The sequence below is a fragment of the Patella vulgata genome, chromosome 5 (assembly GCF_932274485.2).
Source record: "Patella vulgata chromosome 5, xgPatVulg1.2, whole genome shotgun sequence".
Lineage (NCBI taxonomy): Eukaryota > Metazoa > Mollusca > Gastropoda > Patellidae > Patella > Patella vulgata.
In genome coordinates, this window is record NC_065883.2 from 3957345 (window position 1) to 3978071 (window position 20727).

The window sequence follows — 20727 nt, forward strand, 5'->3', positions numbered from 1 at the left end:
CGTTCAAACCGTTTGCTAATTAATAAATAAATAATTTGAAACGTTGGAATCATGCGTTTACTTATTATATTAACAGAATTAACAAATTATGACAGTTTGTTAATATAGTAGTTTGGGAAAGCGTAGCCTAAATGATGGACTAGTACAGTACGTAGTATTGGTAATAAGGTCCATGCCAAAATTAATGTGAATAAATAAAATAAATGAAGAATGGGGATCTTGGAATTATATAGGTTCTACATCAGCATTTCTAGCACCATATTTCATTCAGTTGGACGGGGAAAATTTAAAGCTGACACGTGGCACGTGGATTGAAATATTTTATAACTTTAATTGCCTAATGAAGGGATTAGCGTTAAGCCTTTCTAAAATTAAACCATTTGGCTCGCCACTTACGTCACAAACTCAGTCTAAAAATAGAACCGAGGAAGTCCGAATAACGGGCACCTGCCGTCGGCAGTTTGTATTATCCAGTCTGAATGAACAAAGTAAAGTAAAGTCTAATTGGATAAACGAGGCTACCTTGCTTTGGTAACAGAGATAAACAATATGGCGACTGTGAATGAATGAATGAATCTGAAAAGCATGACTATTTTTAAAACTTGCCGGAACAACAATAGAAAATATTTATAACCGAAATACGTTTTTATTGTTATTTATAACTGCTCAAGTTTTTAAAAAGGATATGTACGAAAATACTTATTACAACGACTATTACGAGGACGGCAATGAAGACGAAAGGAAAGGCTATGGGCATGCCCATGGGGATTATGGCTACGGATACGAGGGGGGCTACGGCTACGAGAGAGAAGAGGAAAATCCAGTTCAACACTTAAATGATGATGTGAGGTTAACGTGGGCGGGGCCGATCAGCACCAGTTTATATGGAGAACATATCCAGAAACTTAGTCGTAAAACAGAATCGAACCTTGATCGCCTCCGTTCAACTATGAGCTGTTCGGATCTCTATAAACCGTCTCAAAATAATTCTAAATTAAACTCAAGTATGTGTGTAAAATTTTCTTTTCTGTAAATCATATTGATATAATCTATCCAACCGTAGCATAATGGGGTGGGGGTGGGGTGGGTGGGTTTTCTTGTTCACATTGTATCCTAAGGTCTGTATCATTGAGTCAACTGGCATGGTTCCGATTCCCTGGTTGTACGTGACAAGGAGTAGGGTCACCTATCCAACGTCGTGGGTTTTCTCCGGTTTCCTCCCACTGTTAAAGACCCCTATGGCCTATTATTGAAATAAAATTGAACCATGTTAGTCCCAAAATGACCTAGTTTGTGTTGAGTGGACGTTAAACCCCATTTCTCTTTCTCTCTCCCACCGCCACACCCCCACAGACAAGACCTAATGTTTTCTGACTCTCCCCTGACTAACTTTTATTATAATAAAACATCAGAGGTCTACAAGTACTCAATGTAACGTACTATAGTAATTTTTCGTGGGGAGGTTGGATGGCTGAAAGGTTAGCGTGTCATAAAGTCTGTCACTGAGTCGACAGGCGTGGTTTCGAATCCACGGTTGTATGTGACAAGGAGTAGGGTCGCCTGTCCTACCTCGTGGGTTTTATCCGGGTCCTCCGGTTTCCTCCCACTGCTAAAGCCCCCAATGCGCAAGTGAATTATTGAAATAAAATTAAAACCATATGTTAGTCCCGAAATGACCTAGTTTGTGTGGAGTGGACGCCAAACTCTCTCTCTCTCTCTCTCTCTCTCTCTCTCTCTCTCATTTTTCGTGAAATGGATGGATATTTAAATGCTTGTCACAGTTGTGAATTGATTTTTTTAGTAAAAGTATAAATTCCATGTATCTAGGTATCGTTGTTTTTATTTCAGTGTTTTCTGTAAATAATTCTGGTCCATATTCAATATCATCAGCTTCCATTGACGACACCGCCTCTATTTCATCAACAGGTAAAATAGAACAAATTACTTGGTGTTGTGTTGAGTAGACATTAAAGGGACTAGCCCGATTTGAACAGAGACTCAAAAATAAATGTCCGAGTGCGTATGAAATTTAAGCGCCAAAATATAGAGGAGTGGCGTATTTACCTTGTCTCAAAATTTCAGCTCAAAATATTGAGTCATTTGGACGTGAATGTCAAAACTGCTTATCCGAGCACGTAACCCTTTTAAGAATTCGGGTAAATCTTTTCGTTGGGTGACTTGATGATCGATTCCCGTTCCTTTTGAGGTTTATACAGTGAATGACCCATGTGCTATACTGGATAACGAAAGGTAAATTTCACCAACACATTATTTTTATAAAAAAATGTCTTATTTTATCCAGATACCGCATAAGACATCTTGAGACACCGGTCTCCATTTCCAGATGAAGACTGACGGGTTTAAGTTGTTTGAAAACATATCATAAATATTGAGTTAGTTGCTCGGCCCTTAGGTAGACAATTTTAAGGGATTTTAACACAAAATTAAGCAGTTTTATTCTCCAAAATATTATCGGGATTGGCCCTTTAAACCCATTTTACTCCCTACTTGATATGTTATCAATGATTAATTAGAATGAGATATTGACCAATCACCTTCCTAATATGATGTCATATAATATCATATTGACCAATCACCTTCCTAATATGATGTCATATAATATCATATGAATTGAAATGGGATTCAATGTCCTACTGTTCTTCGGGAGTTGGATGGCCGAATGTTTAGTGTGCGTGCTGTATCATAAGATCTGTCATTGAGTCAACTGGTGTGGTTTCTATTCCCCGATTGGACATGACAAGGAGTAGGGTCGCCTGTCCAACCTAGTGGGTTTTCTCCGAGTCCTCCGGATTCCTCCCACTGCTAAAGACCCCTACGCGCAAGCGAATTATTGAAATAAAAAATTAAACCATATGTTAGTCCCGAAATGACCCAGTTTGTGTTGAATGGACGTTAAACCCCATTTCTCTCTCTCTCTCCCCGACGCAATGCTATGGTCTAGTCTTGTTTCAAATTCCAACTGTCAAGGGTTCTTTTACGGACATACTGAATTGAGCACAAGGCTTCAGTTGTTTTATCCAATACGAATGACTAGACACTGCCCGTGCCAGGCCCTCCGTCCTGCACCACTAACAATTGAAGAATGTGCAGGAAAATCCTGAGGAACTTTCCCGGCCAACACCAGGATCGAACCCGAGACCTCCTAGTTAGTGAGTCAGCGTCCTACCCACTGAGTCAAAGTGGCTCCCATTGTGTGATGTCGTCATGATGTATATTGGTTTGTTGTGTTCTGTATATTTTAATGTATATACTGATATTTCTGGTAATGTTAGTCCCAAAATGACCTGGAATGTGGCGAGTGAATGTTAAAACCCATACATGTATATATTGATATTTCTGGTAATAGTTATGTTTTCTCTGGGTACCCCCTACAGCTAAAAAATCCTGTGCAAAAGTAAAATTAATCCATATGTTAGTCCCAATATGACCTGTATTTTGTCAAGTGGATGTTAAAACCCATACTGCTATGTCTGATAATATTTTATGTAATTACGTATTTTTTTATTTCAGGTTTTAACTTTTGTTATTTATGTTCAACTTTGGAAGAACATCAGAAAAATCATCTACATGTAAGTCTAACTCTTACCATATGTTAGTCCCATAATGATCTAGTTTGGGTTGGGTGGATGTTAAACCACATTTCATTTCAACCCTCCCACCTCCCCACCCCCCAACCCCCACCCCAATGAAAATCATCTTATTTAGTATCATGATGTTACCTAACCAAGGCATGGATGTTATGGACCTCCAAGATCCATCCATTCATCGGAGCAGAACAATAGGACGTTAAACCCCATTTCATTTCATTTTCCAAGATCCCTCCCTGAATGCCATCGCACTTGTAAAATCAATCACAAATGAAATCTAAAAATATATTTTTCCATTTTCTTTCTAGAATCATCCGAAAAAAACCAAGAAACCACGGAAACCAAGAATAGAATACATTGCTCCATTACCTCATGTGAAGCGGAAACCACGGGAACCATTAACAGCCAGTCATGAAGCCCTATATAAAGTTGTTGTTTATGTTGGAGATGTTCCTGGTGCCAGTAGTGATGCTAACGTAAGATTATTTATAGATTATTTGGACAGCGATCTTTCCAGTATCACTCAGCAGCATTTTGGAAAAAGAGAGAGAACCTCGCCGTAACAGACCGTTTCATTGGCTAATCCCTTACATCAACCAGAACGTGTGTTATTCTCCTAGATCCTAGTGTATCAAAGACAAGTAAAACAAAATTTTGAACTATAAAAAAAAAGAAGCGAAATAGGATCTGTGTTTTAATGAGATTGGCATTTCATTTATTTTATAGGTTTTTATGTATTTGGGTTTTGTAAAATGTCATAATTATTTTTGTATTTTATTTGTATTTTTGTTATTTTTTTGTATTTTATTTGTATTTTTGTATTTTATTTGTATTTTTGTATTTTATTTGTATTTTTGTATTTTATTTGTATTTTAGGTTTTTATTAGTATTATTGGATCGAGAGATGAGTTACCCAAACAAAGATTATGTCGGGGCAAAAAAACAACCAAATTTTGCTTTGTTCGCGGAGCTGTTGAAAAGTTTTATGTTAAAGGTCCAAAATTAGGAAACCTTCGTATTTTAACAATAGAGGTAGGATTTTTGTTTTATATCTTAAAATATTGCAATATGCCTAGAAAACGGCTGGGAGAGCCACGGTAGTCAAACTGCGTTAATAACTAGGAATCCTTGAACTCGAGCCCAGTGTTGGCAGAGATAGTCTCATTTCCAGCATGGTTGCCAGTGGTACCAGACCCTAGTCATTTGGATGGGTTGAACACAAGGTCCTGTTTATATGTTGGTGTTCACATAATTGGACCTTTGTAATTTGTTGAAATGTAGGTGGAAACACAGATGCCCGAGCAAAGTTTCCGTCATAACACACTCCCATCTTCGTTATCCGCGTTGGTGCAGTGACTTGAACACAAAAAAACATAATTACATGAGAATTTCTTTTTAGTGTGATAGTGTGATTAAAGCATCTTTTAGTGTGATAGTGTGATTAAAGCATCTTTTAGTGTGATAGTGTGATTGAAGCATCTTTTAGTGTGATAGTGTGATTGAAGCATCTTTTAGTGTGATAGTGTGATTGAAGCATCTTTTAGTGTGATAGTGTGATTGAAGCATCTTTTAGTGTGATTGAAGCATCTTTTAGTGTGATAGTGTGATTGAAGCATCTTTTAGTGGGATAGTGTGTCTGAAGCATCTTTTTAAATAATTTGTTATATTTCAGCATGATGGTTTTGAGAAGCGACATGGTTTATATTTGGATAAAATAGAAGTTACGGATATGATGAATGAATTAACATGGGTTTTTGTTTGTAAAAATTGGTTATCGTTACATCATGGAGACTTCTGTATCAGACGAGATTTAGAGGCTGTTCAAAAAGAACAAGTAGTAAAAGGTATGGGCTGTCATTATTTTCTATATTTGGCTGATGAGCTGTGACAGAGAGAGACATCCACGCGATACAAACTAGGTCATTTTGGGACTAACATATGGTTCAATTTTATTTCATTAATTTGCTTGCGTGTAGGGCTCTTTAATAGAGGGAGGAAACCGGAAAACTTGGAGAAAACCAGTGATCCTACTCCCCAGTTGTACGTGACAAGGAGCTCGAGTCGGGTCACCTATACAACCTCATGGGTTTTCTCTGGGTCCTCCAGTTTCTTCCCACTGCTAAAGAACCCTACGAGCAAGCGAATTATTGAAATAAAGTTAAACTTTATTTTAGTCCCGAAATGACTTAGTTTGTGTCGAGTGGACGTTAAACCCATTTCTGTCTGTCTCTATCCTTTACTCCTTTTGACTAAATGACAGACCTTGTGATGCAACCATTCAGTCATCCAGCCCCTTCTGAGATCTGGTAAATAAGGAGAGTTATGTTGGGAAGCCACAGTGATTCAATGAGTAAGGCACTGGTTCATTACCCAGAGGATCCCAGTATTGCTGAGAAAGTGCTCCCCGGCGACCTGTGGATGTAGACTATTGTTGTGACTACAGTCTGAACTATCCGGACCATGCTCTATCATATGGTATGGCAGGTCACAAATACGAAGGTCGCCCAAGATTTTCCAACAAAGTTTCCCATCGTCAATGGTGCAGGACGTTGAGCCTGGCAAGGAACTGCGTCTAGTCGTTCAATGGCAGTCACTTTAAAGAGAGAGAGAGAAATGGGGTTTAACGTCCACTCGACACAAACTAGGTCATTTCGGGACTAACGTATGGTTTAATTTTATTTCAATAATTCGCTTGCGCATAGGGGTCTTTAGCAGTGGGAGGAAACCGGAGGACCCGGAGAAAACCCACGAGGTTGGACAGGCGACCCTACTCCTTGTCACGTACAACCGGGGATTCGAAACCACGCCAGTCGACTCAATGACAGACTTTATGATACAGCGCGCGCACGCTAACCATTCAGCCTTCCAACCCCCACACTTTAAAGAACCCATGACAGTTAAAATTTGAGGAAGAGAAGGCAGAAACACAGTTATCCAGTCATAATGAGAAGGTGGAGGGGGGAGGGAGAAGAGAAGAGGGGGGTTGCTGGAGAGGGGACGGTAGCCGAGAATTTCATCACTTTGATTTGAGATATTCATCTATTTATTATTCTAGAAATATGAAATTACAACAGTAAATGAATTTCATCATTTTGTTTTGAGATATTCTTCGTTTTATTTTTCTAGAGTATGAAATTACTATGGTAACTGGTAACAAGAGATTAGCAGGAACTGATGCTCGTGTTTTCTTAACGCTGCAAGGAACCCAGAAAACCAGTCAGAAAATTCACTTAAACAGAGGAAAGTCAGGAAAGGATCATTTTAACAAAGGTGGCACGGATAAATTCCAGATATCACTTCGAGATATCGGTGAAATTAAATCAATCAGGTATATAATTATCAGTAATTTGTATAACGGTTTCTGTGAGATGTTATTGGGTATTTCCAGCATGGTTTCCCTGCGTCTCTGGCATAAGGTCTGTCATTGATTAAACTGGCGTGGTTTGATTCCCCGGTTCTACGTGACAATGAGTAGGGTCGCCTGGCCAACCTTGTGGGTTTTCTCCGGGTCCTCCAGTTTCCTCCCACTGCTAAAGACCCCTACGCACAAGCGAATTATTGAAATAAAATTAAACCATATGTTAGTCCTGAAATGACCTAGTTTGTGTCAAGTGGAGTTAAACCCCATTTCTCTGTCTCTCTCTTGTGACTGGTGTAGGATGGAGGTATTGGCATGTAATAGTGTCTAGTTGTTTGGATGAGATGATAAATCAGGGTTCTGTGGGCATGTTGGAATTAGAGTAGGTCATAGTCTCGCTTATTTAAAGCGGCGGACACACTAGCAGAATGATTCGGCCGAATCAATCGGCGTCGAAATTCGTCTAGTGTGTCCACTGTCATTTGCCCGAATTATTCGCCCGAATCAAACAGGTTTGATATATTCTGCCGAATATTTATTCTGCCGAATATTTATTCGACCGAATTATATTCGCCTGGTGTGTCCGCTTCGCCGAAGCATTCGGCTGAATATAGAATTCATTAGCCAATCACCACTCATATCGAGAAGTCACTTGATAGATTGAAGACATAGATGCCGCCATGTTTAATCATGTGACATGAAAGGTGATGCAATCAACAGGTTGAATCGGGCGAAGCATTTGGCTAGTGTGTCCACCCATTCGGCCGAATAAAATTCGGCGCCGATTGGTTCTGCCGAACGATTTGGCTAATGTGTCCACTGCTTTAGAAAAGAGTCAGTGATGCATAGTGGGAATTTGAAATAAGAGTAGGCCATATAGTGTTACTAATTTTAGGAAAGATTTGGTTGATTAATTTGAATAAGTATTGATAGTGACAGCGACCTCGTTAGCTTGCCTCATTTTGACGAGGGATTAATGATTTGTTTTACAGTATTTTTAAATGTTGTATTTAAGGGTTGAACACGATGGTAAAGGATTTGCTGACGGCTGGTTTTTAGATAAGGTAAGACCTTAATAAATAAAGAACATAAATAAAAATCTTAAATATAGTACTATTGTTCTTAAAAGGCGTTTAGTTTGAAATTCACGAACATCAAATGACAGATGACATGCATGTAGAAGAACCCCTGGAATCTGAAGGAGAGTGCTACCTCGCACGCATAATGTAGCACCCTATTTTAACAGCCTTGTGATCACTTAGTATTTGTAATTCTCTTCTTGGGTCCATTTCTTCTTACTACTAACTCAGTAGTTAAGATGTTTGTCTTACAAGGAATAACAATGCAACAGTTCAGTTCTACATTTTATATAAAGCACTTGTCACATAGATTACATAGATTACATTAGCATACTTAAAATTAACATCTTTCTCTCAAACCCAACTCTTATAAAAATGTAAACAGCAAGGCTAGACTCAGGAAAGGGCTACATTGTATGGTCGTCTAAAGAACCGTCTACCCTCTCTGAGAATTCAGAGGCAGTCTCTAGGAACTCAGATGGTATCTGTCCGGAACCCAATGATATCTGATCTTAAAAGGCCTGGCAGTCTCTTTTATAGGACCCATATTTGTGTAGGCCTTGAAGTCTATCACACTCAGATCTGTGCAATTACTGATCTGATTCGATGGTAAGCCAAATGATGCAATAGGAATTTTCCGACACAGGTGACGCCATGATATAATTTTAACCCATCAAAACATCATGTTTATCGACCTTTGGAACATTTCTTGTATCAAAGTGTCATAGGTGTGTGTTATTCTCAATCTATCTCAACAGTAGGGGGGTTGGATGGCCGAATGGTTAGCATGTGCGTGCTGTATCATACGGTCTGTCATTGAGTCAACTGGCGTGGTTTCGAATCCCCGGTTGTACGTGACAAGGAGTAGGGTCGCCTGCCCAACCTCGTGGGTTTTCTCCAGGTCCTCCGGTTTCCTCCCACTGCTAAAGATCCCTACGCGCAAGCGAATTATTGAAATAAAATTGAACCATGTGTTAGTCCCGAAATGAGCTAATCTGTGTTGCGTGGACCCCATTTCTATCTATCTCTATCTATCAAAACAGTAATTTGACTCATACATATATGTGAACCCCATAATTAATTAAAGTTATGATATAATGCTATTAATTTAACCTGTTAAGCGTGACATTTTTTAAACGTTAACTACCCCCTATTGTGTAATTAATTTGACGAAGTGACAAAGAACTATGTACTATGTTCTAAGAATAGGTTGGGGAAAATACCTCCAAGGCGTTATATTACGCCCTACACACAGTGAGTGGCAGTTGTCCAGGACATTATATAACGACCTACGCACTTAACGGGTTAATTCTACAATAGTCTTACATTATCCACATAGATAAAAATTAGCATATGTTAGTCTCAAAATAACCAAAGTATTGTGATAAGACATTAAAGCCCACTCCATTTATATGGAGGGAGCCACGGTGGCTAGGTGGTTAAGACGCTGGCTCGCTAGCCTGGAGGTCGGGTGTTTGATCCCTGCATTGGCCGCGAAAGTTCATCCAGATTTTCCGACGTGGTTTCCCCTTGTCAGTGGTGCAGAACGGAGGGCCTAACAAGGACAGCTGTCTAGTCCTTCGGATGAGACGAAAAACCAAGGTCCTGTGTATACATTGGAATGCACGTAAAAGATCCCTTGACAGTTGGAATTCGATATAAGAGTAGGCCTTAGCGCCACTGCCCGGGCAAAATTTCCCTCATAGCACACTGTATGGCGTATGCCCGTCTTCATTAGCCCAGGTTAGGAGCAGAACAGTAGGACGTTAAACCCCATTTCATTTCATTTCATTTCATTTATATGGACCTTGATCAGGGAAACATGTCAAAATGATAAGTGTACCAAACATGATAGCTTTTAGCATGAAATTATTGCAAATGGCTCTGAAAACAAATAAATTGTTTAAGCATGTTACAAATAAATGTACATTTCGTTTCAGATTATAATTAAAAATACAGCTGATCCGAAGGAAACATATTATTTTGTGTACGGAGGTTGGATAGCTACGGATGAAGGCGATGGAAGTCTGTGGAGAGATCTGAAAGCCAAACGGAAACTGGATAAAATTCTTCTTAAAGGTAGATAACTCTTCTCTCTCTAACAGTTTGATAACCTCTCAATCATTTGGTTTCAACCATTTTAGAATTGAAAATAGTTGACTAAATCTTGATATCTCATCTAGCCATATTTAGTTAATTATTAATAGACTAACATATTAGGCATTTATTTTATTTACAAATAGGTTATTTTATTTTAACAGATTCATAGAAATTTAACCCACACATCCAATATGTCCATTTTTGTCAGATAGATCGTACTCGAGGTATATTATTTTACCAGTCATGTTGTAGACATAGTAAACAGAAACCTATTACCTTTAATTTGTTAATTTACCTGTAAATACACCTGTATTAATACCTGTAATTTACCAGTATTACACCTGTATTTTACCTGTATTATACTTGTATTATACTTGTATTTTACCTGTATTTATTTACCTGTATATTTATATACCTGTATTAATACTCCTGTATTTACCTGTATATTTATATACCTGTATATATTATTTATGTACAGTACCTGTGTTAATTGCTTTCCATATTTTTAATAGCACAGGATAAAAGATCTATGTTCTCAAAGAAAGGTGAAAAATAGCATCTTGTTTGTTCATGCTTGCGATTATTTAAATATGAAAGAAATTGTTTTGTGTTCGTTTAATGTTATACGCCCCCATGCATCCATCATCTCAAATTTTATACACCCCCCTGTATCCATCATCTCAAATTTTATATGCCCCCGTGTATCCATCATTGCAAATGATTTTTTAAATAGAATTGAACCATGTGTTAGTCCCGAAGAGACCTAGTTTGTGTCGAGTGGATGTTAAACCCCATTTCTCTCCCCCCCCCCCCACTAAGGTTTTCTCTTTTCCGTGAGCAACTGTCAAGTGTAGTGACGGTGGCTCGATGAAAATGGCACTGGCTCACTAACTTGTTCCATTCCTGGCTTTTGTAGTCTGGTTTCCTCTTGCCAGTGGTGCAGGACAAAGGGCTGGGCAATGAAAAACCTCTAGTTATTAGGATGGGACGAGAAACTGAATCCTGTGAATACCATGGCAGCACGTTTCAGATCCCTTTACAGATGACGTGACATGGAGTAGGGTCGCCTGCCTAACCTAGTGTGTTTTCTCTGAGTCCTCTGGTTTCCTCCCACTGCTAAAGACCCCTACGCACAAGTGAAGAATTGAAGTAAAATTGAACCATATGTCAGTCCCGAAATGACCTAGTTTGTGTCAAGTGGACGTTAAACCCCATTTCTGTCTCTATCTCCTTTACAGATGGAAATCGATATAAGAGTAAATCATAGAACAAAATTTCATCATGCATCTTCTAGTTTGTTGTGTTCTTGTATTAGCCCGGCTTTCCATGTATGTGTTTCCGCTACTTTTTTTGCTGGTTACTAGGGAAACAGCCCCATTATATTTGCATTACACCAACTTTTTTCATGCGCCAAAACATATATTGAAAACAGGTCTTAGATTTTTATTAGGAATGTCTTTGATTTATAACAAGAATGTTTTTAGATTGAAGCATGTACATTTATCAATATATCGAATGACTAATTTTAAATAATCATGTTGAATGCTAATTTATTTATTTTATTTTTTTTCTTTATTTAATTTGCTAGAAGGTAGTATTCATATTGATATATTTGTTGTCACCATTTTCTTTTGATTAAGATTTATTTTTTTTTTAATATATAATTTTTTATTTTTTTGTAAGATTTATTTATAAGATTTTTTTTTTTTATAAGATTTTTTTTTTTATAATTTTTTTTTTTTTTTTTGTAAGATTTTTTTTTTTTAAATAAGATTACTTTGTTAAATTTCGACCTGGCCTGGAAATAATGTTATCAGGTTTACTAGACAATGTCAGGCACTACTGAATAAACTAGGCACTGACATTATAGATAGTGACATATATTAAAGATACATTATTGTAGATCTAAATCTGCCTAGAGCAAGTCTTTTTTTTGGTCTTTTCCGGCGTGGTTCCCCCTTGTCAGTGATGCAGGACGGAGGGCCTGACAAGGACAGCTGTCTAGTCCTTCGGATGATACGAAAAACCGAGGTCCCGTGTATACATTAGAATGCACGTAAAAGATCCCTTGGCAGTTGGAATTAGATATGAGAGTAGGCGATAGTGCTGCTGCCCGGGCAAAATTTCCCTCATAGCACACTGTATGGCGTATGCCCGTCTTCATTAGCCCAGCATAGGAGCAGAACAGTAGGACGTTAAACCCCATTTTATTTCATTTCATTTTTTGGGGGCCTGGTTAGCATTGACAATCGATACTATTTTTCAGATGTTAAGAATGAAGCAATTTGACCCAAAAATTCATTATATTCATTTATCATTATCTATTTTTGAACTATTATAGCAAGAACTGACAGGCTCTCTTTCTAAATCTTACATAATGCATCTTTAAAAATAACAAAATTTGCCAGAAAAAAAGAGGAATTATACCTTAACCTTACTGCTCGTTATTGTTAGAGGGACAGGCAGTAGATTGATTGTACCTGACAAAGTGTGAATGGTGCCGGACAATGTCTGTGACCGGTGCATTGTTTCCAGGCTTGCTGATCGTTAGTTTTATTGTTAGTTAGTCACAGTAGGTGGTTCTATATCGTATTCCACTTTAGTTTTATACATGTAGTTAGTTAGTCACAGTAGGTGATTCTATACCGTATTCCACATTAATTGCATTGTTAGTTAGTCACAGTAGTTCAAAGTAGTAGGTGGTTCCAGTCAGTGTTTTTTAAGACGAGTAATCACCCTTGAGCACCTGTTACGCACCTGAATGTTGACCAAGGGGAGGCTTTTCTCCCTCCCCTTAAAATTGAAAATTGCTCTCCTTTACAAAGTCATGCTGGGGTTTAGTATCATTTTTGAAACCAGGAATGACCACATTACATGCAGTTATTGATCTTCAGAACCATTTCTACCAGAATCCACATTCTCCCAATCTGATTAAAATACAGATCTATATTTCGTTTCATTTTTTTTTATACTTTCGATGACCTACACTATATAAAGATCTGACCAGTTTTACTGAAAGGTTGCATCAAGGGTCGTACGAACGACTTTTGACCCTAAGGTGCTAAGGTCACCATTAGTAAATAGCAAAATATTTATTTAATTAGAATAACACTGTCTTGATTAGTTGCTATGGTGATCTATCAAAACATGCTGCTCTATAGATAATATAACTAGCACCTTAAAACAATTCAAATGTAAACAAATATAAAATAGGAAGTGTTGAAATTTCGCATGCATTTTTTTTTTTTTTTTACCACAACAGTCCATGTTATCACTCCAGTTAGCAATAGATAGTGATCGAAATCATGCACATGGTACAGCATGCTTTCTGGTCTAGAACACCCGATACCACTTTCTATTTATTTGGAGAATTCACATAGCTAATTTCTGAGAATATTCTATAATAATAATAATGTATTTTATATTCTGGTTGATTTTTTTTTTTCTTTGCCTAAACTAAAGTAAAATAAGTAAACCCAATAATTTGAATCAAAATAATCCTTTTATTAATATTAACGTGTTTTAAATTAGATTTTAAAGAGATTATTAACCATTAATGAAACTTAAAGATACATTTGTTAAGAGCTAAATATGCCTATTGCAGGGGGGGGGGGGGATTGCCAAATGGTTAGCACGTGCGTGCTGTATCATGAAGATCTGTCATTGAGTCAACTGGCGTGGTTTCGAATCCCCTGTTGTACGTGACAAAGAGTAGGGTCGCCTGTCTAACCTCGTGGGTTTTCTCCAGTTTCCTCCCACTGCTAAAGACCCCTATGCACATGCGAATTATTGAAATAAAATTAAACCATATGTTAGTCCTGAGTGGACGTAGTTTGTGTCGAGTGGACGTTAAACTCCATTTCTCTCTCTCTCTCTGCCTATTGCAAGACTTTCTATAGGCTTCAAATGTTATAGAAATTATTCATTAAAACATTATTTGGGGATCACGTGGCTAAGTGGGTAAGACGCTAGCTCGCTAGTCTGGAGGTCGGATGTTCAATCCCTGCATTGGCCGAGAAAGTTCATCCAGATTTTCCGGCGTGGTTCTCCCTTGTCAGTGATGCAGGACGGAGGGGCTGACAAGGAAAGCTGTCTAGTCGTTCGGATGGGACGAAAAAACCGAGGTCCCGTGTACACATTGGCGTGCACGTAAAAGATCCCTTGGCAGTTGGAATTCGATATAAGAGTAGGCCGTAGTGCCGCTGTCCGGGCAAATTTTCCCTCATATCACACTGTATGGCGTATGCCCGTCTTCATTAGCCCAGGTTAGGAGCAGAAAAGTAGGACGTTAAACTCCATTTCATTTCATTTAAAACTTTATTTACATAACTGAGTAGAGTTTATATTTAAACAGTCCTCCATTTAATAAGTAAATCATTAATTGGCTGGCCAAGCTAACATTTACCGTTAATCACTGACTTCACCCCCGAAGATTGTCGATGAAAGGGCTGATAGTTGAGGGTACGGGAGGCATTGAAAATGTTACTTGATAATAGAGAATATGTGGGTGGAGTTATCGTATGTCAATCAAACGATCTACAAATCGCAGAGACAGTTGAAGCCTACATGTATATCTAGTCCAAACTTTCAACACTGATAATTCTGTTCAGAACAAAGTAATTTGACTGAAATTTTCAACATTTTCTTCTTTTATCATCTATTTTTGAACTGTTATATCAAGAATGGCCAACGCTTTATTCAAATCTTAACTAATGTATCTTTAATGCAAGTTATTATGTCAACATAGGGCCTATCCTTTCCATAAGTATATCACGATCACGAATGTCAATGTTACCTTCCACAGGTATATTTCAACATTAGTGATTTCCGCTGTTCTCCGTGAGTCGATAAACAATCTGTGATGTCATTTTAGTCCTTGTGTTCATAGAAATATAGACTAGAATATGAGCAGGACTAAAATTACGTCACAGATTATTTATTAACGGAGAACCGTGGTAATTAATAACGTTGACATTTACCTGTGGCAGGTAACATTGACATTCAGGATTGTGTTATACTTATGGAAAGGATATGTTGACATAATTCCTTACATTATTTAAAAAATTTATGAACCTTTTTCGGTGATCTTTAAACTAAAACATTTTAAGAATTCAGGCATCTCATTGGCTGGGAGCTAAAATCTGTACTGGGAACTGAACCAATGAAATGCCTGCATCCTTAAAATGTTTTAGTTTAAATTCTAATGAGTTAGACCCCTGAATATGAAATGTTTGAATATTTTTACAGGTAGAAACATTAGATATCAGGTAACCGTTAGAACAGGTGAGGTCAAGTACGCGGGAACAGACGCCAATGTTTTTATACAATTTGTCGGACCAAAAGGCAGCACAAAGCAACTTAAACTGGACGACTCGAGAAATAATTTTGAGAAAGGAATGGTGGAAATGTTTGAGGTAATCAATATGGTGGTTTGTTACCTATCAACAGCATGCGTGTTTGGATTTGTTGTTATTAGCTTCAGTTTTACTGCTACCTCGTGGATGTTAGCGCTACCCCAGCTCCTCTATTTTGATTGGTTGACGACAGGCATGCACACTAACCAAACACATTAGAGAAATCAATTCAGACCTGGAAAAATGCGACTCACCCATAAGACTACAGAGCTATGTTAACCATGGCTAAATCTATTTGTTACGGTCAGTTTAATTTTTGTCAAGGTCGCTGATATGTAAATAAGGTTAGGGCACGCGAATGTTGGCGAAATTGTAGGTTAGAGGTAGGGTTAGGGTTGGGATTAGCGCTAGCCCTGTTTACATCTCATGACCTATGACGAAAAATTGAGCTTGCCTTATCATTTAGCACTAACAGCTAACCATCTAGCCCCCACAATTCCCCTGTGGTCTCACTTGTTTCAGAAGCTGGAGTATTTTAATGGTAGGCTTATAAATGAAATGAAATGGGGTTTAATGTCCTACTGTTCTTCTCCGACTGGGCGAATGATGACCGGCATACAGCGTGCTGTGAGGGAAAATTCACCCGGACAGCAGAGCTACAGCCTACTCTTATATCAAATTCAAACTACCAAGGGATCTTTTACGTGCATGCCAATGTGTACACAGGAACTCTTTTTTTTTTTATTCCATCCTAATGACTAGTATATAACAGCTGTTTGAAAAGGGCTGCAGGTTGTATTAAATGAGTTTTCGGTTTTTAAGAGATTTTTCATCTGTTCTGATCCATCTGGCTATAAATGAAACAAGTTTATTCTACAAATAACAGGTATTGATACAGGTAATCTTGTATTTTACAGGTAACAGGTATTGATGTAGGTGATTTAGATCATATTGTAATCGGACATGATAATGCAGGTATGGGTGCTGGCTGGTTCCTGGATTACGTAAGTTTTGATGCTCTTTACTTGTTTGGGGATCACGTGGCTAAGTGGGTAAGACGCTAGCTCGTCGCTAGCCTGGAGGTCGGGTGTTCGATCCCTGCATTGGCCGAGAAAGTTCATCCAGATTTTCCGGCGTGATTCTCCCTTGTCAGTGATGCAGGACGGAGGGGCTGACAAGGAAAGCTGTTTAGTCGTTCGGATGGGACGAAAAACCGAGGTCCCGTGTACACATTGGTGTGCACGTAAAAGATACCTTGGCAGATGGAATTCGATATAAGAGTAGACCGTAGCGTCGCTGCCCGGGCAAAATTTCCCTCATAGCACACTGTATGGTGTATGCCCGTCTTCATTAGTCCAGGTTAGGAGCAGAACAGTAGGACGTTAAACCCCATTTCATTTCATTTCTGCCTAGTAATTACCGGTATCATGAACTCTTTTTTGATATAATACTAGATCTGTTTGTTTTTGAAAGATTTGTGTTATTTTATAGACTTCATTTCCTTGAGGAGTGGGGTGGCCGAATGGTTAGCGTGTGCGCGTTGTTTGTATCATATGGGTCTGTCATTGAGTCAACTGGCGTGATTTGGATTCCCCGGTTGTAACAAGAATAGTGTCACTTGCCTAACTAGGTGGGTTTACTCTGGGTACTGCAAACAATAATTGAGATAAAAAATATACTATGTCAGTCCCAAAATGACCTGGTTACATAATTAAGTAATTTCTTTTTCAGGTAATTGTTAAAAAATATTTCACAAAACCGCAAATAAAAGAAAAATTAGAAAAATTACGATCAGGGAAAGAAGATGGCCGACAAGACGAGGGACAGGATGTTGATAAATATGTTGCTATGGGTCGTCGCCGAAGTTCAATGAGCAGAAAAAACAGTCGAAAATCATTTGATGAAGATGATGACGAAGACAGAAAAGATCGACGCCGAGATCGAAGTCGAAGTAAGTTAGACGCGGAGGAGATATTCGATCGTGATGGTAACGTTGTAAAAGTCCCGTTTTATGAAGAATATTATTTTGACCATAATCAGTGGTTAGCAACGAATGAAGGCGACGGTCTGACACAACGAGAAGTAAAACCTAGTAGAAAGCAGATTTATTATTCCGATAAAGTCGACTTATAAATTAAAAAAAACTACAACGAAATCCAATGGAAGAATTTGTTATTATTGAGCCACGTGAGAAAATTTGCTACAAAATGTTTCGAATGTTCACGATGTGAATATGACTAATCTTGACAACCCAAATCTGCTGAGTGCTCATTCATTTTTCACGATAAATATATCATTGGATCATCCAGTACACGATTAATTCAGGACCAGTTAACATAATATAAATAGACTACAAAATGGACAGGACGTGGGTTAATATAGCCTTGATTATCTAGGTCATATTTATTTATTTATTGTAAAGATGTCGGATGAATTAGAGTTAATATAGCCTTGATTATCCAGGACATATTTATTTATTTATTGTAAAGATGTCAGATGAATTAGAGTTAATATAGCCTTGATTATCTAGGCAATATGTATTTTAAAGATGGCGGATGAATTAGAGTCAATTAATTCTTTATCTGATAATTTGTTCGATAAATGTTGTATAATTTATGTTGAGGCCTTTTATCTTCCGAGTTTGGAATAAAATATTTTTGTTGGCATAATTCTTATGCTACATTAATTTTACCATGCCATATCCTCAGAGAAATTTTTATAAAATTGGTTGTAAATGGTGATTTGTGACTCCAATATAACTTTAAATTTCATCACTTTAAATTTTCTCGGCTACAAACAATCTGACCTTACGTCAATCAACAAATAGTCCCTGACGCGACCTCCCACAACAACTGGTCCGATCTTCATGCAGACGAGACCATCGAAAGTATTAATATAGATCTGTATATATATATATATATATATATCTGTATAAATTGGCATTATTTAAGATTAGATAAAAAGCTGACGGTTCTCGCTATGATAGTTAAAGAATAGATAATGAAAAGGAATATGCTGAAAATTCCAGTCGAATTGTTTCACTCTGAGCCAAAAAATCCTCATTTTAATAACACAGTAGCCTCGATTGTCATTGTTACTGTTTTTAATATAATAAACAAATTCTCGATTATCCATTTTCGCGGTTAATCATCAACAACTCTTGAACCTCATGAACCTCAAATCGGATTCAAATCTGTTGAAAATCGGAAACATTAGATAGCAACGAGAGTTGATTATGATCTTGTCAGGTAATTAAATTTAATTTCCGTAAATTTCAAATTTTAAACACCTGTGTTACTAGTTGTAATTACTGATTTAGTAATTAGTGATTTAGACTAAATATCAGCCTGTCTTTAAAACACCTCTATAATGGTTTTAATTAGTGATTTAGTAAATAGTGATTTAAACTAAATGTCAGTCTGTCTGTAAAACACCCCTTTAGTAATTAGTGATTTAGACTAAATACCAGTCTGTCATTAAAACACCTCACCGGTATAGAGGTTTTAATTAGCGATTTAGTAATAAGTGATTTAGACTAAATATCAGTCTGTCCTTAAACACCTGTATCGTGGTTTTAATTAAGTGATTTATTAATTAGTGATTTAGACATATGTATTTATATTGTTATGGTTACAAACTGTTGATGTTAGAATTGCTCAAGAATTTATAATGTATAATAATATATCGTTACAGAGCTGGTTTATCTGTGATATTTTTATAGATATTCTGTATTTTTAATTACATCTGGACTATGTCTATGAAAATGTTTTTTTGGGTTTATTTAAATAAGGGAGAATGGTCTAACGCATGAACTTTAGATTGCAAGGTCCATCCTAAAGTCAAGTTGTGTGGTTTTGATAACATATTTGTAGGTGACAAGGAGTAGCTTCACCTCTTCAATCTCGTGGGTTTTCTTTTGGTCAGGTTTTATTCCATCGCTCAAGACCCTCACACGTAATTGAATTATCGAAATATAATTGTACCATATGTTAGTCCCAAAATAACCTAGTTTTTGTTGAGTGGGGTTAAAACCATTTCTCTTTCTATAATGATAATGATTTGTCATAATAATTTAATGAAATGAGGTTTAACGTCCTACTGTTCAACACCAATTGGGATAATGAAGACGGGCAAACGCCATACAGTGTGCTATGAGGGAAATGTTACCTGGACAGCGGCACCACGGCCTACACTTATCTCGAATTCCAATTGTCAATGGTTCATTTGTTTGCATGTCATTGAAAACACAGAACCTTGGGGTTTTTTTTGTCCCATCCGAACGACTGTACTTGCTCCACTGTTAGACCCTTGATCCATCCTGCACCACTGACAAGAGGAAACCACGCTAGAACATCCCAATGAACTTTCTGGAAGTCAGTTGTTCGATCCCTGCATTGGCCGAGAAAGTTCATCCAGATTTTCCGGCGTGGTTACCCCTTGTCAGTGATACGGGACGGAGGGTCCGACAAGGACAGTTGTCGAGTCGTTTGATGGGATGAAAAAATAGGTCCTGTGTACACATTGGCGTGCACATAAAAGATCCCTTGACAGTTGGAATTTGATATAAGAGCAGGAAGTAATGCCGCTGTCCGGGCAAAATTTTTCTCATAGCAGACTGTATGGTGTATGCCTGTCTTCATTAGCCCAGTATAGGAGGAGAACAGTAGGACGTTAAACGCCATTTCATTTCATTTCATTTCTGCCTTGTAATTACCGGTATACTGAACGTTTTGTTTTGATATAATAACAGATCTGATTGATTTGATATAATAATAGATCGATTTGTTTTTTGAAAGATTTGTGTTATTTTATAGACCTTATTTTGACTATTTTTTATTTTGAAGTTTATGTATAAATAATTGTTAAATAAATATAAAATATCAAGAAATTCACCACTTTTTACTTTTTCCATAGTTTCTGTCACATGAGATGAGATAAGATAAATTTTTATTGCATCAAAACTCCCACCAGGGTGCAGCATACACTTGCATATAAACTATTTCAACAATTAAAAAAAATATAATTAAAAAAACACCAAAAACGTGGCACCACAAATTGAGAAGAATTTGACAGCTACCCCATTTTAATACACAGAAAATGCCAGTCTAGAATATACCGAAGGCCGGTAACTAAGGAGGCGACCCCCCCCCCCCCCCATGTGTTGTCCGAGAAAGATCATCTGGATGTTCCGGCGTGGTTCACCCTTGTCAGTAATGTAGAGCGAAGGG

At 37.6% G+C, this 20727-nt stretch overlaps 1 protein-coding gene across 2 annotated transcripts; it reads left to right on the forward strand.

Moving 5' to 3' along the window:
- Positions 1 to 517: 517 nt before the first annotated feature.
- LOC126822583 (lipoxygenase homology domain-containing protein 1) lies at positions 518 to 20381 on the forward strand. Of its 2 annotated transcripts, XM_050551542.2 has the most exons (13): positions 518 to 1004; positions 1849 to 1926; positions 3532 to 3590; positions 3917 to 4084; positions 4485 to 4640; positions 5281 to 5452; positions 6735 to 6936; positions 7982 to 8030; positions 9986 to 10124; positions 10658 to 10690; positions 15393 to 15559; positions 16417 to 16503; positions 17231 to 20381. In XM_050551542.2, exons 1-13 carry the CDS (start codon positions 686 to 688, stop codon positions 17630 to 17632), a joined length of 2031 nt encoding a protein of 676 aa, XP_050407499.2. In that variant the 5' UTR covers positions 518 to 685; the 3' UTR covers positions 17633 to 20381. The 2 variants fall into 2 exon arrangements, with proteins under 2 accessions (XP_050407499.2, XP_050407500.2); XM_050551543.2 differs by lacking the exon at positions 10658 to 10690.
- Positions 20382 to 20727: the final 346 nt, after the last annotated feature.

What these genes read in the sequence shown, in the direction of transcription:
- LOC126822583 (XM_050551542.2), top strand. Translation starts at nt 686, where the DNA reads ATGTACGAAAATACTTATTACAACGACTATTACGAGGACGGCAATGAA. An exon ending in TAATTCTAAATTAAACTCAA is followed by an intron (nt 1,005 to 1,848) that starts GTATGTGTGTAA and finishes TTTTTATTTCAG; the next exon opens with TGTTTTCTGTAAATAATTCT. An exon ending in ATCTATGTTCTCAAAGAAAG is followed by an intron (nt 10,691 to 15,392) that starts GTGAAAAATAGC and finishes ATATTTTTACAG; the next exon opens with GTAGAAACATTAGATATCAG.